General features: G+C 41.4%; 1 protein-coding gene across 5 annotated transcripts in view; it reads left to right on the forward strand.

Moving 5' to 3' along the window:
- The window catches only part of Utrn (utrophin), a 508,244-nt gene that overhangs the window by 117,839 nt on the left and 373,483 nt on the right, over positions 1-16,922 (forward strand). For all 5 annotated transcript variants that reach the window (XM_052169847.1, XM_052169848.1, XM_052169850.1 and 2 more), the window contains 7 exons: positions 2,180-2,352; positions 4,958-5,073; positions 6,230-6,390; positions 12,795-12,998; positions 14,172-14,353; positions 15,411-15,561; positions 16,779-16,898. In XM_052169847.1, coding sequence (XP_052025807.1) covers positions 2,180-2,352; positions 4,958-5,073; positions 6,230-6,390; positions 12,795-12,998; positions 14,172-14,353; positions 15,411-15,561; positions 16,779-16,898 — 1,107 coding nt within the window. The remainder of the gene's footprint in view (positions 1-2,179; positions 2,353-4,957; positions 5,074-6,229; positions 6,391-12,794; positions 12,999-14,171; positions 14,354-15,410; positions 15,562-16,778; positions 16,899-16,922) is intronic.

Here is a 16,922-nt window from a genome sequence, read left to right on the forward strand (position 1 = left end):
CTTTGTTCTTTGGTAAGGACATCCATCAGTCATGCTGTGTGTAAAGGCCACCCACCTCTAGTGTGGCTGCTCCTTAAGTAGTTCTGTGTGCAGTGGTCCTGCTTCACACAGGGCCCATGTTTTAGGTGCTGATGTTGCGGTGTTAGCATATCACTCTCCAGAGAACACAGTCTAATTTACAGAGATTCCCAATGGACACTGTTGGCAGCCTGGCGTGGATTTTTGGCAGAGGAGAAAAAAAGGTGTTTCATATTTCATTCAGAAAAATCACTTTACTTTCAGACTTACAGGCGGTTTGTAGGAGTAGCCTAAGGAATTTCCAAATGTCTTTCATTTAGATTCCCCAAATGTTAGCAGTTGCTGTGTCTCCTTAGTTCTACTCTGGTGTTCTCTCTGTCTGAATACTTTGGGTACCCTTGCCTTTTGTAGAACACCAAATATACTTCCCAATCTTTTGTCAGAAAAAAAAAATTCCTTTTTTTAAAAATTGAAAACAGTGAACGCTGCTATATAGCCACAATACCATTAACATACAAATATAAAATGTGTAATATTACCATTTGTTACTGTTTTATCACAATTATTGAATACCAAAAGGATAAATAGTTGTTTAAGTCAGGAAGATGGTTTTGGGCTAGTGGAGTTATCTATAGGTCTCATGGAGGTTTGGCTAACCGTGTTAGTAACATACCACTGGGAGTGCAGCTCCGTGGTACAGAGATTGGCCGTATGCATGGCTCAGTCCCCAGTAGCGGTGGTATGGAGGGAGGGAGGCAGCACAATAAGCCAGGGAAACAGTCATTCCAGACCATGAGTGATGGTCCTTGGTTTTCTCCTTGGGATCTCTTTAACCTGGAACACGTTCTGAGCCTTTCTTTGCATAGTGCTGATGTTTTTGATTTATAGATTGTTCCTGGGAACAACTCTGCCCACCAGCAGGTTGGATCCAGGTCGTTCATTGTGTAGAGTTGTCACAGGGGAAGTGTTGAATTTTCTCAGGGTCATGTGCTACCCACTATCTTTCTCTTTCTGGCCATGTTTATTTAGGTTAAGGTGGTACTTTCCAATTTTTTTTTTCCATTGTAAAGTGACCGCCCCTTGTTATTAAATATATCTTGTTGGGATATACTTAGTGACAGTATGAATGTTTAACTAGTTGCCCAACTTGAACCATTAGTTTTAGCAGCCATTCATTATTATTACCCAAATCATTAAGATCCTTGGCAAATAGTAAGTTTCTGACACCATTGTTCCTAATACATTTATTAGGTCTGTGTTTATATAACAAAGGACCTGGTTTTATGAGTGTATAACCCATCCATCCATTCATCCATTCATCTATCCACCCATCCATCTATCCATCCATCTATCCACCCATCCATTCATTGTCCATCCACCCATCCATCCATCTATCCATCATCCATACATACACCCATACATACATACATCAACCCATCCATCTATCCATTCACTCACCCACCCACCCACCCACCCATCCATCTACCCTACCTATCCATCTACCCCACCCATCCACCCACCCATCCACCCATCCACCCACCTGTTCATCTACGTATTATGGGCTCTTATATAGGTTTATTAACTTTTACTAATGTTATTCATCCTGATAATGGCATTTGTCTTAGATTTGACTCCATCTGACCCCTTATATTGGCTAAAGGTCCTTTTGATAGATCTCTATTATTCTTTGAGGCCTTTCTTATGCATATGCCTACATATTACTTTAGAATAACTTTAAAAAAGTCAGTTCTTGAGTATAATTATTGATATCAGGAGAATTACTTAATTCTTTGATTTTGTAGCCAGCCAAACATGTTTCTGTTCTCATTTTTGTAGAAAATAACATTTGTATTTGGTTTGAAAAATTCCTTGCAAATAAAAGTTATTGAAGTGTAACTTCCTCATAGCAATGGAAGGAATGCTCACTATAGTTAAAGAGTGCAAGTATTGTTTAGGACGTAAAACTGAGGTGATGTTTAGAAAATCCTACTCTCTTGAAAATCACTTAAAATTTATCTTTCCAGCACTTAAAGTAAAACTTAGAAATAAAAGAAATGCCAGTTACATGCTCCACAATGTTTGATTTGTCTATTCTTTCTTATATAAGATCTTCACTGAAGTAAAGGTTACATTATAAGCAGGTGTGGGTCTTTCTGCACAGGTGAAAGATGTCATGAAAGATATCATGTCAGACCTGCAGCAGACGAACAGCGAGAAGATCCTGCTGAGCTGGGTGCGGCAGACCACCAGGCCCTACAGCCAGGTCAACGTGCTCAACTTCACCACCAGCTGGACCGATGGACTTGCATTTAACGCTGTGCTCCACCGGCACAAGTGAGATGTGTTCTGGTCTGCAAATCTGTACCTCCTCTGCGTCTTCTTCCCACTTCTCTTCCCCATAGTTCTTTTGGCTCTCCCTGCTGCCTGTATTGCTCATGTTGTAAAGTATCAAGGAAAGCAATACCATAACAGATCAACCACTGGGTATCTCCTTAGTACTTTAGGGCTGCAGTGCAAAACCCATGGTTTCTCCTACACATTTATGAACTAACAAATGTAAGATAATTGACATAGTTCACTCCCACTCATTCAGCTCTAACCAGCATCACACACAAAGACTGGTATGTAGCTTTTCTTCAGATAGCAGAAGGACAGCTCTGTTTATTGTGTTACCCACGTTTACGAAGAGCTATACAATTCTCTTATGAAATCTCATAAATGATATTCTAACTTGGATGTAAGAATTTAATACAAAAGTCACCATTATACCCCAGAAGAATAAACAGCCTGAAATAACTTTCTAGTAAGAAATCATGACTATGTATGAATACAGAGCTATCAAATGTAGTAGGATCATTATAGTTGCATGTGAATGTGGCAGCATTGGACAGTGCTAGATATACAAAAACAAGCTCTTAGGTCTTCCATTCTGGGAGTTCTAAGAGCTGAGGACGAGCTCTCCTTTCTAGACCGACCTGATAACCAGCTGAGTTGACATTGCAAATGAACATTGGGTATGGGACACTTGGCTAACCATGTAAATATGTGCCTTGCCACACCATACAAGTCAATTCTGCATGCCTGAAAGATTAAGTGCCAAAGGCAGGCAAAATGGATTATGTTTTGTTTATGTTATGAATTATTAATTTTCCCATTTAATCCCCTGAATGTTTTTGCCTGCTATATACAAATGAAGTATACATTTCTATACTTACTTTTTACATCTTGCTAAGTTTATCTCTGTACAATACAGGTTTGTGTTTCTTTGTTTATTGCTTATTATATATTTTTTTAAGTTTCACTGGTAGATTGTTAGGTAGGAAAGTACCCATGGCTGAATTTAGGATATCCTTAGAATATGATATCCTTTCCTCCTGCCTCTCCTTTTCTTTATTGGATTCTGTTCTTCATGTAGTTTTGTTTCAAATTAGTGACAGTGAGAAGAATGTTTTGTACTTGATACCAAAACAATGCTTTTAATATTTTTACATAAGATCGATGTGTGCTATAGATTAAGTTTTGATATTTTCAAGTTGTTATGGTGTTAAAGACCCTTTCCCTCCCATCTTTTCCCATTCTTTTTCCATCATCTTGAGGATTCTGCCCTGTACTGTTAGGAAAAAAAACTGTTGCATTTATCCATTAACTTGTATTAGCTTATAAGTAAATTTATTAGCCAATAAGTAAATTTATCCATTTACTTATTAGTTTTTTGGTTAACAAATATATGTAAAGTCTCTTGTACTAGACACAAGGATAGAGCTGGAGCTAAACAGACAAACATATCAGTTCCTTCCACCTAGAGAGAGAAATTTAAAAAAATGTAGATTATAGCGGGGCATGGTGGTGCACACATGATCTCAGAACTTGGGAAGTAGAAAGATCAGGAGTTCAGGGTCACCCTCAGCCATGTATGTAACTGTTTTGAGGCTAGCATGGGCTACATGTGGAAGACTCTATCTCATAAAATGTATGTATGGGGGTTTTAAGATATAGAAATGGTAGGCAGGCTAATGACAAAGACTAGATGAGAGGGAAGAGGCACCCAGTGTGAGGGAGTCTGGTGGCTGCAGTGGCTAAGGGATAGAAGAAGAGGTAGAAAGGGGAATGGGTGGGGTGGGGCAGGGGAGCATCACACAGGGTGCATCTAAGATACACGAATGAGGTGCAAAGATAGGGACCAACTTTTAGGTCTGTCAAGCCAGTGATACTGTCCACGGTGTGAGGCTGGAAGAAAGACAAGACGTGAAGGAACATTAGTTTTCATGGAATAAGATGACCAGAAGGGAACTGGTCCCCTTTGCCCTCTGTGTTTAGGGTAACCGAGGTCCAGTTGCACCTGGAGTGACTGTGTGTGCATCTTGCTCTCTTCTGGTGTGTAGAGCCATCAAGTCCAGCTCTCGCTCTGCAGCCCAGGCTGGCCTGAAGCTTGCTATGTGGACGAGGCCAGCTTTTAATTTGTGACCCTCTTATCTTAGCACTGTGAAGTCCAGAGTGTACCTTTGTCCTAAATGTGGAATTTAGTCCATTAAAGTCATTAATTTCACAAAACCATAAAATCTTAACATCCAGTAAATTGTAGAATTTAGTCCATTAAAATCATTGATTGTGGCAATTCATATATTTAGGTACATTTTTACCATTTTGTTTGAGCTTATGTCACCTTATATTTCTGTATCATTTTCTTCCTCAGCCTTCTCTATATCCGCAGGTCTCCTTAGTCATATTTTACTGTCTGGGAAATGCTCTATACTCAGCTGCACCAAGAACCAGAGATTGCCTTACTTATTACTTACTTTGAAATTATATGGATTTTATAAACTTGAGATATACAAGATACAATTTAAAATAGCATTCACAAATTTAAAAACATTGGGATGTAATGAATTATGATGTTATCTACATTGTTTCCTTTATATTTTTCTGTCCCTGATTTCAGACCCGATCTCTTCAGCTGGGACAGAGTGGTTAAAATGTCCCCAATTGAGAGACTTGAACATGCTTTTAGCAAGGCCCATACCTATTTGGGAATTGAAAAGCTTCTGGATCCCGAAGGTAAGGCTGAGAACGTGTTTCTGCTGTCTAATTTTGTTACGTAAATACTTGTTGAACTTGATTCTGCTATGTATAATTTTTGTTACATAAAAACCTGTTGAGCTTGATTCTGCTAATTTGGAACCTTGAGAAGTTATGAATTTTTTTTTTTTTACAATACACTGTGACAATCAAGGGATCCTAGTTTTTAAATATTGGCCATAATTATATCTTTGTGTTTGTCTTCCTACTTTTCTGCGTGTAGTATGCATGACTGTTGTGAATGAGTGGAGTGGATGTGTGCACATATGTAAGTGGATGTGTGCACATATGTAAGTGGATGTGTGCACATATGTGAGTGCATGAGTGGGCAGAGAAGGGAGTCAAGTGCCTTTACCACTGCCCACCTTGGCTGCCAGCTAGGCTGGCTGGCAGTGGGCCTCTGGGATCCATCTCCCATCCCCCGTAGACCATTTTATTGCAGATCAATTGTTTGCCCTGTTTGTATTTAATGTTCAGCATCTTTTAGGCAGCAGGCTAATTATTTTGCTGGATCATAGTTATTTTGTATCAAGTAGGATTGAGAAAGTCTAAGAGGACCTACTTGCTAGGGAAATATTTCAGTATTGGTTTGGTTTCTTGAAATGCGTGTATGTGTGAGCATTTGTATATGGTGTATAGACTTTAATTGCAACTTCAGGCTTGAATTCTGCAGCTCAATTCATTCATTCATTCATTCATTCATTCATTCACTGTGTGAATGAAACCTGTGTCACATTTTCAATGGCTGCTTGTGTAGCCTGCCTTTGAGCATTTTGAGACAGTTTTTATTTGTTTATTTTTTATTTTTTATATTTTTAATTTGTTCTTGAAGGCAGGGTCTTAGTTAGTATGGAGCCCAGGCAGTCTTCAAACTCATGAACCTCCTGCCTCAGCCTCTCAAGAGCTGAGATTGCAGGTATGCATCATCATGCCCAGCTTATGGAAGACATTAAGAACCAGAGGTTGAATAAGTCTTCGCCTCTGTCTCATATTTTGTGATCTGCAGTAGCAATTTTCCGAGACACGGTATTCTGGAGATCACAAGCGAGGCATTGTTTCTGGGTGTAAGGACAGTCACTCTTCGCCTGGTATCGAGCTGCCCATGTTTCTGATCCAACTTTTCTTCTACTTCTAGATGTTGCTGTGCATCTCCCGGACAAGAAATCCATAATTATGTATTTAACGTCTCTGTTCGAAGTGCTTCCTCAGCAAGTCACGATGGATGCCATCCGAGAGGTGGAGACGCTCCCAAGGAAGTATAAGAAAGATTGTGAAGAGGAAGAAATTAATATCCAGGTGCTGGCCCATTTTTCTCGAAACTTTTGACGTGCCTGTTTAATTTCTCATAGGAACCGGGTCGAACTTACGCAGGGTGTTTTCTGAATAGCTGTGTGTTTTTCTGAGTTCAGGTTTTTTTTTTTTATGTGTTTTTGTGTTTTGTTTCTCAAGGTGAGTAGCGTCTGGGTTGATCATGGAGCTGCATTGTACGCTAAAAGCTACACTTTGTAGTCAACTGGATGCTGAGGGGTAGTTTTCTCTCATGTAATTGAGAGGCCAAGACATTGACCTGGTGTGGGAAATGTTTTCTCTCATGTTGTCCTGGGTTATTTTTGTTAAGTAGTAATTTTCTTTCTGGTTGGGGTCCATTAATAAAGAACACCCCCTCCCCATTATCTTCTCAGAAGGATTCTCAAAATGCAAGTCTTGCTTTCCCTTTTCTTCAGGAGAGGCACTGTACATAAATCATTCATCAGATTTTTCCAGAAATGGGCTAACAGATGTTTTCACCAGCGAATAAATGAGATTTTTTCCTAAGGAGATATGAATAATGGATTTTTTTTTTCTTTCTTCATTAGCCTGGGTAATGATTCAACCCATATTTTGTCTCTTTGTGATTTTTGCCTAAAATCCCAGTCTTCTTCATTCATAGAAGGAAGACTGTTCAGATTTTCAAAGTCACGCATTTTAGCAGCTAAGTCCAGATGTTGACCCAGGAGAGACGAAGATGGCTCAGTCAGTAAAGTGTTCAGTGTCCAAACCTGATGATCTGAGTTAGGACGCCCTGGGTGTACGTAAACGTTGGGTTTGGCCATCTCCCTGTAATCCCAACGCTGGGATACAGGGATGGGCGGGTTAGCGTAGCTCATTGGCCAGCCTGCATAGCAGAGTCACTGAACTCCAGGTTCTGTGAGAGATACCGTCTCCATGGAATAAGGGGGTGAGCGATTGGAGAACACACTTGACATCAATCTCTGGCTACCACATGTGTGTGAACACACATACGTACACAGCACATAGAGATACACATACAAGGAAAAAGACGGGTGAGGATTTCAAATTCGTAAGAAGTGCATTTTGTGTACCCTGTAGCTTAAATGTCCTCCTCTGGTACTTGAATGGGGTCAGAGACTTGACTTCTCCACCACTGCAGCTAATATTACCTCCTTGGTAAAGACAACACAGCTAATACTCACTTAGTAAGCCTGTTTCTCTGTCATTACAGATTTCCCTCAAGATTTGTTTTGACATTCTCATTTAGCAAATTTGCTTTTTATTTTATAAAAAAAAAAAAGTTACTCAATTCTCCAATTATCTTTTTTTCCTAACCTCTCTCTTATTTTACTTTTTTTAATTGCATGTTTTCTTTATTTACATTTCAAATATTATCCCCTTTCCCAGTCCCCATACCCCTGAAAACTCTTATCCACTTCCTCCTTCCCCTGCTTCTATAAGGGTGTTCCCAACCTACCTACTCCTGCCTCCCTGCCCTGGCATTCCCCTACACTGGAGCATCGAGCCTTCACAGGACCAGGGGCCTCTCCTCCCATTGATGTCTGACAAGGCCATCCTCTGCTACATATGCAGGTGGAGCCATGGGTTCCTCCATGTGTAATCCTTGATTGGTGGTTTAGCCCCTGGGAGCTCTGGGGTGTCTGGTTGCTTGATCTTGTTGTTCTGCCTATGGGGCTGCAAACCCCTTCATTCCTCCATTCCTAGCTCCTTCATTCCTGTCTCTAACTCTTCCATTGGGGACCCCATGCTCAGTCCAATGGTTGGCTGCAATCATCCACCTCTGTATTTGTCAGGCTCTGGCAGAGCCTCTCAGGAGACGGTTATATTAGGCTCCTGTATGTTCTGAATTCAGAGTTCATCTTGGTAGAATTTTCCTTTGACGAGTATGAAGTGTCCTTCCTTATCTTTTTAGATAACTTTTGGTTAAAAGTCAATTTTATTTGATATTAGAATGGCGACTCCAGCTTGTTTCTTGGAACTATTTGCTTGGAAAATTGTTTTCCAGCCTTTTACTCTGAGGTAGTGTCTGTCTTTGTCACTGAGGTGCATTTCCTATATGCAGCAAAATGCTGGGTCCTGTTTACGTATCCAGTCTGTTACTCTATGTCTTTTTATTGGGGAATTGAGTACACTGATGTCAAGAGATATTAAGAAAAAGTAATTGTTGCTTCCTGTTATTTTTGTTGTTAGAGGTGGAATTATGTTTGTGTGGCTGTCTTCTTTTGGATTTATTGAAAGAAGATTAATTTCTTATTTTTTCTAGAGTGCACCTGAGATTCTCTCTTTTATCTCTTGTATTTTGTTGGTGATGCTTACATCTATGACTCCTGATCTCTTTTCTACGTTTTTCTATCTCCAGGGTTGTCTCCCTTTGTGATTTCTTTATTGTTTCTATTTCCATGTTTAGATCCTGGATGGTTTTGTTCAATTCCTTCACCAGTTTGGTTGTGTTTTCCTGTAATTCTTTAATGGATTTTTTGTCTTAAAGTCCTTTATCTTCATCATAAGAAGTGATTTTTAGATCTGAATCTTGCTTTTCCGGTGTGATGGTATATCCAGGACTTGCTATGGTGGGAGAATTGGGTTCTGATGATGCCAAGTAACCTTGGTTTCTGTTGTTTATGTTCCTACTTGCCTCTGCCATCTGCTTATCTCTAGTGCTACCTGCCCTTGCTGTCTCTGACTGGAGTCTGTCCCTCCTGTGATCCTGTCTGTGGTATAACTCGTCAGAGTCCAGCTGTCTCTGCGATCCTGTGATTCTGGGATCCTGGGATCCTGAGATCCTGGGGCTATCAGAGTTCCTGGGAGTCAAGCTGCCTCTGGGATCCTGAATTCCTGGTGTGACCAAGCTCCTGAGATCCTGTGATCCTATGATCCTGGGCATGTTAGAGCACCTGGGAGTGGAGCTTCCTCTGGGTGTTGTGGTATTGAGTGTGGAGCTAGCGCCCAAGGTATGCTCAGGGCATTGGCTCAGTATCTCTATGAGGTTTATAGACTTTACTTGTTCTTTTAGATTTTGGATGGCATGTAATCATTTTATTTCTATCCATTTCAAAAAATATGTTTTTAGAAGGAGAAAAATACCTTATTGAATAGGAAAAGGAGAGAGACAGGGCCTGATTGTGATTCCTGGTTTCTTTTTAGTATTCATCATCAAATAATACAGAAAGAAAACCCCTAACTAATGCAATTTGTTCACATTGGCCTCTGGACCCTGTTCTGCTTTGATGACACACCTTCCCTGGACGACTCGGATGGCCTTCTAGGTCTTCCTCTTGGTCTTGCCTCTTGCATTTAGAATGATTTATCTTTTGTTCAAGAAATATTTCAATTCTTAGTGTTAAGGCTGTCCTCTCCAAAAGGAAGGGCCGTCAAGATTGTTCAGTTGGTAAAAGTGATTGTTCCTAAGCTTGAGGTTAGAGCCCTAGAACTCAGGTAGAGGTAGGAGAGTGAACTATATAATTGCTCACTAGCCTCCATATGCATGCATATACTCACACAGTAACATAGTGACTCAGAGGAAAAAGAAGTGGATTGTGCTTATTTTTATGGTAATTAGATAAAACAATCACTTCTATTTAGCATGCAAGGATGACATGGTAAGAATTTCAGAGCCGGGCAGTGGTGGCACATGCCTTTAATCCCAGCACTTGGGAGGCAGAGGCAGGCAGATTTCTGAGTTCGAGGCCAGCCTGGTCTACAGAGTGAGTTCCAGGATGGCCAGGGCTACACAGAGAAACCCTGTCTCCAAAAACCAAAAACAAACAAACAAACAAACAAAAAACAAAAAAAATCAGAAACCATTTTTCATTTGTCAATGACCAAGTGGTTTAATGCTCACTGTGTTGATTGCATGCTTTTTTAAAAATTATTTTATGTATATGAGTGCACTGTAGCTGTACAGATGATTATAAGGATGCTGGGATTTGAACTCAGGGCCTTCAGAAGAGCAGTCAGTGCTCTTAACCGCTGAGCTATCTCTCCAGACCCGATTGTATGCTTTCATTGGTAACTTAGAGGTTAAGTTACATTAATTGAGGGAATAATGTAGTCAAGTCTTGAATGTCTCTTGTCTTGCTGTCCACTGTTCTTTAAGGAATGCTGACTCCCAGCTAGCCTCTTCCCTGGCTCCCCTTTCTTCCAAGGTGCTGAGTAGCATTGGGAAGTCAGTAGGTAATCCCTGACTCCCCCTTTAAAAGCATGCCAGTTGAAAATCTCCTGAGTATTTCCATGGAGAGGCTGCTTGCCACCCCTCCCAGATGGATGCTGGTGCCTTCACAGATGACATTTGGCTGATGACTAACATTCCTAGTTTTACATGTTCTTACCATTGTCTAGACTTTTGCTGAAATCACCTTTTGAATTATCTGAACACTGTGATTTCAGGCTTTTAGTTTGAGAGAATATAGCTTACTTTCCTTCCTATGCCTTGGCATCGTTTGTGTCTTAAGTAGTCAGTGTTTTTACGTATGATGACTGGTTTCTTTAACTCTTATAACTCGCTTGAAAACATGCATTGGATCTCTCCTGTAAAACAACTTTTTCGGGCCTTCAACTCCATGTTTTCATGTTGATTTAATACTTCTTATGCTATAATTTGCAGTCAGAGTAGGCTTTTCTTCTTTTCTAATTCTTATGTCTGTTGAATTTCATCTATGAAGTTTCTTCTACCTACATGGTCTCTGAGCAAACCTTCTCTTTGCCTTCACTTAAACAACCTTTGAAGGAAAGCCTTTTCTCATTAACCGATTTAGGCTGTGCCCACACTGTCTTTCTTGCTCTCCCAGTATTTTTGTGAACTATGTCAAGAATTTTAAATAATGACTTAAGACCATTGAAAGGATAGTGAAGGATTTCGGGCAGGGCGTCCTGTGGGTGTGAACACATGAGAGAGATCATTCTCTCTGCTGTCTGAGAAATGGCTTGGGAGATGTGGCTTAGGACTGTGGGTGCCAAGAGCTAGCAAGTCATTGTGGTCCAGAGGAGAGACATGGGTGGCTGTAGAAGTGGAAAGGTCTGGATGGATTTGAGTTGAACTTTGAAGGTAGGACTAGCTTGCAGATTAACCATGGGAGAGGAAAGAAAGCGGTGTGTATATCTAAGTCTATCACCCAGGTTTCTGGCTGGGGTACTTAGGTTCATGGACTCTGGGGGTGGTGGTGGTGTTTTAAGTTTTAGGTTAAAATAAATTAGTGTTTAAATGTGGGTATGGTTTGATATATCTTAAAGATACAAGAGGTGTTATTGCTGCAGGAAGTTAGAAGAGAGTTTTACTAGAAATAAAATATCTATAGGATCTAGATTTTTTTTAATCCAATAGAAATAGATTATATCACTTAGAGTACATCAAAAGAAGGGAGAAAGATGTTCAGGAGGTTCACTGCTTGCAGATGGGCAGGGCCACTGAACTGGGAAGGCAGCCATTGTGTTCTGTTCCTGGGATGGAGAACTTCAGAAGCTATGACAGGTCAGCTCCTGGCAAAGCCACTGAGAAGCTTCTGGAAGAAACACGTGATCCATGGCTCCTCTTGTTTCTAGTTGGTGTGTGTTTTGCTGGCATAGCTGTTATCAGAAACATGTTAATTGATTGACTAATTGTATGGTTACTCTTAACAGTAAGTCTGGGAAAATGGCTTTGCCAACTTTTCAGTCATTTGGGGGCAAATGTTGAGATGATGTTGAAACAGAATGTAAGAATTTAGTGGTGACACGTGTAAGCATGGCTTTTACTGTTCTCTTTATTTATGTACGTGTGGGATATTTTACACCCATCTTGAAGAAGTTTTGCTTTGAATGGAAACAAAAGAACAGCAGAGTCAGTAGGCTTGATGACAAGATCATTAAGTTCATAAAGAGAAACTAATAATTTAGAAAAAGATTGACATAGCCTACAAGCCCTAACCCTCAAACCATATCCCCAAAACAAAACAGCTCATAAACTAGAGGGCTGTTACCTCAAAAGATGAGACGTGAAATCCCATCCATTCCACAGGTTGTATGTGCACTGTTTAATACGCCGTCTAGAATGCAAGGTCCTTAAAGAGTTTTAACCAGGGGTCAAAGCAGAGTGCCAGGCTCTCCTTTTCTGTAAATCACAACCATTGTTATAGGGCCAGCATGGTTTTTGTCCTCCAGCAAAATTTTCTATGTTGTGAAGTCAAATACTGGCATTTGGAGCTTTATTTTTGTCCAGTGACTCATGCGGGATATTTTTCTCTCCCTGACTCCTCCAATGTGGTGCTTGCATATGTATCCTATTTGTATTTCTTGGGCCGTTAGTGCCCTTTGATTAATTCATGAGAACTGGGTTGTCTCCTGAGATCCTGGTCCCTGCCTTGGTTTCTCCAGATGTTGTGCTCTTGGGGAGCATCTCTGTCTTCATAATTGCTCTGGCTTTGTTTCCCCAGAGTCCAGTGCTGGCAGAGGAAGGCCAGAGTCCCCGAGCTGAGACCCCTAGCACCGTCACTGAGGTGGACATGGATTTGGACAGCTACCAGATAGCGCTAGAGGAAGTGCTGACGTGGCTGCTGTCTGCGGAGGACACGTTCCAGGAGCAAGACGACATTTCTGACGATGTTGAAGAAGTCAAAGAACAGTTTGCTACTCATGAAGTAAATATCTATAGCTGAGAGCCATATTTTTCCAGGGAAGGGCCTGATATTTAGGCATGGGGGTAGGTGGAGTGACTTCACCATCCCCTTGATGATTACCAAATTCTGCTCTATAGAAAAGGTCAAGATGTAGTGCTTGAGTTATTTAAATGGGTTTTCTTAGAAAACTGGAGTGATCAACAGTTCATGGGAATCAGATTCCGGATACAATCTTGTGATGACTTGTGTATTTTTTAGAACTGATGATCAAATCAGTGTCGAACATTGTTCCTTTTTGAAGAATTCAGCTCTAGTTGAAAATCAACATAGCCAACTGGTATCCAAAATTGTTAGGTTTCTCATTCTACTCTAAAGGCCATTATTTTTATTTGTTGTCTGATTAACAACAGTGTTCTATCCAATGTTTCCTGCATAGCTTCATCTAAGGGAGCTACTTGTCATTTAGAGATAGAATCATGATTAAGGGGAATTCTTTTCCTTTAAGCAAGCTCGTGTGTGTGAGAGAGTGTGTGTGTGTGTGTGTGTGTGTGTGTGTGTGTTTGTGTATGTGTGTGTGTGTGTGTGTTGTGTGTGTGTGTTGGAGTGATGTTATTTGGATTTGAAAATATTTGAAAAGTCGACATTCCATTGGCAGCTCATCTTTTGTTTTTGTTTCACTATTTTATTTTATTCCTAATTCCACCTTTATGATACATTAACAACATAATCATCATTTACTTCAGAGATGGCTTAGCTGGTAAAGGTGCTTGCTGCAAATCTGATGGGCCAAGGTCATTACTTGCAACTCACTTTATGGGATGAGAGATTCACCTCTTATGATTCGCCTCCGTGATTGCCCATATATGTGTTGCAATGCCGAACATGGTGTGTGTACATACACACGCATATATTCACATGTGAATGAGAGTCCACACACACAAATAAGCAATGGCAAAACTTTTTAAATCAAGGATTATCTATCACATTGCTTTCTTTGATCTAGTTTTCTTTTAAGTTATACTTATTGCCACGTTCTCATTTCATAGCTTACTATCTCTCGTGAAAGTCTCCTTTACCTTCCCTCTCTACAGGTTACTTTCTCTGTGTCACTGATGTTGAGGTTATACACTAGAAGTTTGTGTTTTATGTTTTTGTAACAAGTGACTCACCGACTACCACAATCTCCTTTGCTAGACTTTTATGATGGAGCTGACCTCGCACCAGAGCAGCGTGGGGAGTGTCCTGCAGGCTGGCAACCAACTGATGACACAAGGCACTCTGTCGGATGAGGAGGAGTTTGAGATTCAGGAGCAGATGACCTTGCTGAACGCAAGATGGGAGGCGCTCCGGGTGGAGAGCATGGAGAGGCAGTCCCGGTGAGTGGGGCCCAAGGAACTCAGCCTGACCACAGACCACAGTGCACAGTGATGCTCTAGTGCAGCCCTGTGGGACTGGAGATACGATCGGTACAGAGCGAGCCTTCCACTGTTCTCTGAGTCTCACCTTGGTCAAGATCATAGGAGAGAGTTGGCATGCAGAGGGTGGTGAGAGGGGAAATTATATTTTGCATGGGTGATATCATAATTTTATATTTGTTGCATTGATAAAATGCCCTGGGGGCTGGGGAAGCAACTCAAGGGGAGAAAGGCTTTATTTTAGTTAACAATTCCAGGTTTCAGTCTCATTTTGGGGACCTGACAGGGGCGGGGGCTTAAAGTTAGTAGTCATATCACTGCCACTGTGAGGAACAGAGAAGGAATGAGTGTGCCCATGCTTAGCACTCAGCTAGCTTTCTTTACTTTCACAGAGTCCAGGGCCCCAAGCAGGGAATGGTGCTGCTTGATTTCAGACTAGCCTTCCTTTGTCAATTAGGCTAATCAATACAGTTGCCCACAGACATGGCCCCAGGCCAACTTCATTTAGACAGCCCCTCATTGAGGCTGTCTTACTGTTCTAACTAGTGGACAGATTCAACTTACCAGCACAGATACCTGGTTCTTTGCAGTAGCGTTAAAATCAGCAAGGCACGGACGGGAGATCACCACAGGACAGTACGCCACAGACCTACTGTTTGGTGGTCTGTGACAGTTAAGAGCACTGTTATACCACGGTCCATTTCACTTTCCATGTTGTGATTCGCATTCCAGTACCGTTTCCACCAATTTAATACGCAGGAATTCCTGAGCGTAGAAACAATGATTCTGGTTTGAATACAGGCAGCTGTTATTTATATTCCTGACTGCCCTTAATGAACTCCAGTTAGGAATAAAATCAGAGCTTTCCCCCTCCGTTGCCACACTGAGGGACTCTCTGCTACTTGGATGGTTAGGTAGGCAAGGGTGTGTTTTCCTGCCCCCACTTCCCTGGTGCTGGGAGTGGGTACCCGTGCCAGGGAACAGGCTGGAGGGAATAATGTTCTGTCCCCCTGGCCAGGCTGCATGATGCTCTGATGGAATTGCAGAAGAAGCAGTTGCAGCAGCTCTCTGGCTGGCTGACCCTCACGGAAGAGCGCATTCAGAAGATGGAGAGCCTGCCCCTGGGTGATGACCTGCCGTCCCTGCAGAAGCTTCTGGAAGAACATAAAGTAAATTTGCCTCTTGCTCCTTTTCCACTTCCTTGTGTAAGAAGGCAGCTCGGATCTCGGATCCGATTCGGGGCCTGATGGCTTCTCTTGGTGTGGAGTTGGGCTACCTCTTCCATGTTGGCTTTTATTCGGGAGGTGTTTGTTGGGAGCTGACATTTTGGAAAGTGATAGCTTGGCACACGTGTCCATGTCTTTCTTCTGAAGGTGTGTGACATTTGTCACATTTGGCAAGGGTGGTTTTGGACCCGCAAGTGCAAGAGAGCCTGAGCATGTGGTCATTGATGCGCAGTCTGGGTGGAGAAACGAACAGGAATACATACTTAATTAGGATTAGGATATATACCTAGTCCTGTCAGGAAGCCTGTTACCCCTTTTCAGAAGAGCATGGGGTGCCCACCACTCTATGGTGGACAGTGTGATTTGGTCCCGAGATGAGTGGTTCAGCTTTCAAAGTAGAAGAAAGGTAGAATTTTGTTGATCAGTGAAACAGCTAGATAGCTGATTACTAAAGCTTTAGGGCTACCCAATGAAACACTACCCAAGAGGCATTTCCCCATACTATTGCTACTGTTTATACCAATTACTCTCTACAGATGCCTAATGACTGCTCTTTTCCTGTGGAAGAGGGAAGTGAAGGCGGCCATATGTTTGCTCTTGGTTGCTCTCTTGGGGAGCTAATCAGAATAGCTTTGATGAGTCATGCAGTCTTCTCCTCATCTTGCACCTTATGGAGCTACAGGACATGACCATTGCTTCTGTTTGCTTAAACTCTGGGTTTTTATATTAGTCAGTTCTACATTTTTGTCTTTATTTTTTCCTTTTCAGTGTCTCACTGTGTATTCCTAGCTGACTTGGAACTTGCTATGTAGACTAAGATGGCATTGTCCTCACAGCAGCCCTCTTGTCTCTGCCTCTTGAGTGCTGGGATATCCACATATGGACGTATTTTTTATTTTAATTCCTAGAATAGACACCAACTTTCCTTCTCTTCTCCTTTTCTTCCTTCCCTCCTTCTTCTTTCTCCTCATCTTCTTTTGTTTTTGTGAAGAATTAGGACTGAAAATGCCATCTTTAGTGTAGTACTTAGGATAATGATTGGGAATGGCAATACAATGCCTCATTAGGTTCCTTAATTACTATTGAAAGAAGCGGATTTTTAAATAGGTAAATGAGGAAGAGCAGATATCATAGTTTGTCTTTTCTTTTCTTTTCTCTAGAGTTTGCAAAATGACCTTGAAGCTGAACAGGTGAAGGTAAATTCTTTAACTCACATGGTGGTGATTGTGGATGAAAACAGCGGGGAGAGTGCCACAGCTCTTCTGGAAGATCAGTTACAGGTAAGACCTTGACAAGTAGGATGC

This window comes from Apodemus sylvaticus, chromosome 23 (assembly GCF_947179515.1).
Source record: "Apodemus sylvaticus chromosome 23, mApoSyl1.1, whole genome shotgun sequence".
In the NCBI taxonomy this organism is placed as follows: Eukaryota; Metazoa; Chordata; class Mammalia; order Rodentia; family Muridae; genus Apodemus; species Apodemus sylvaticus.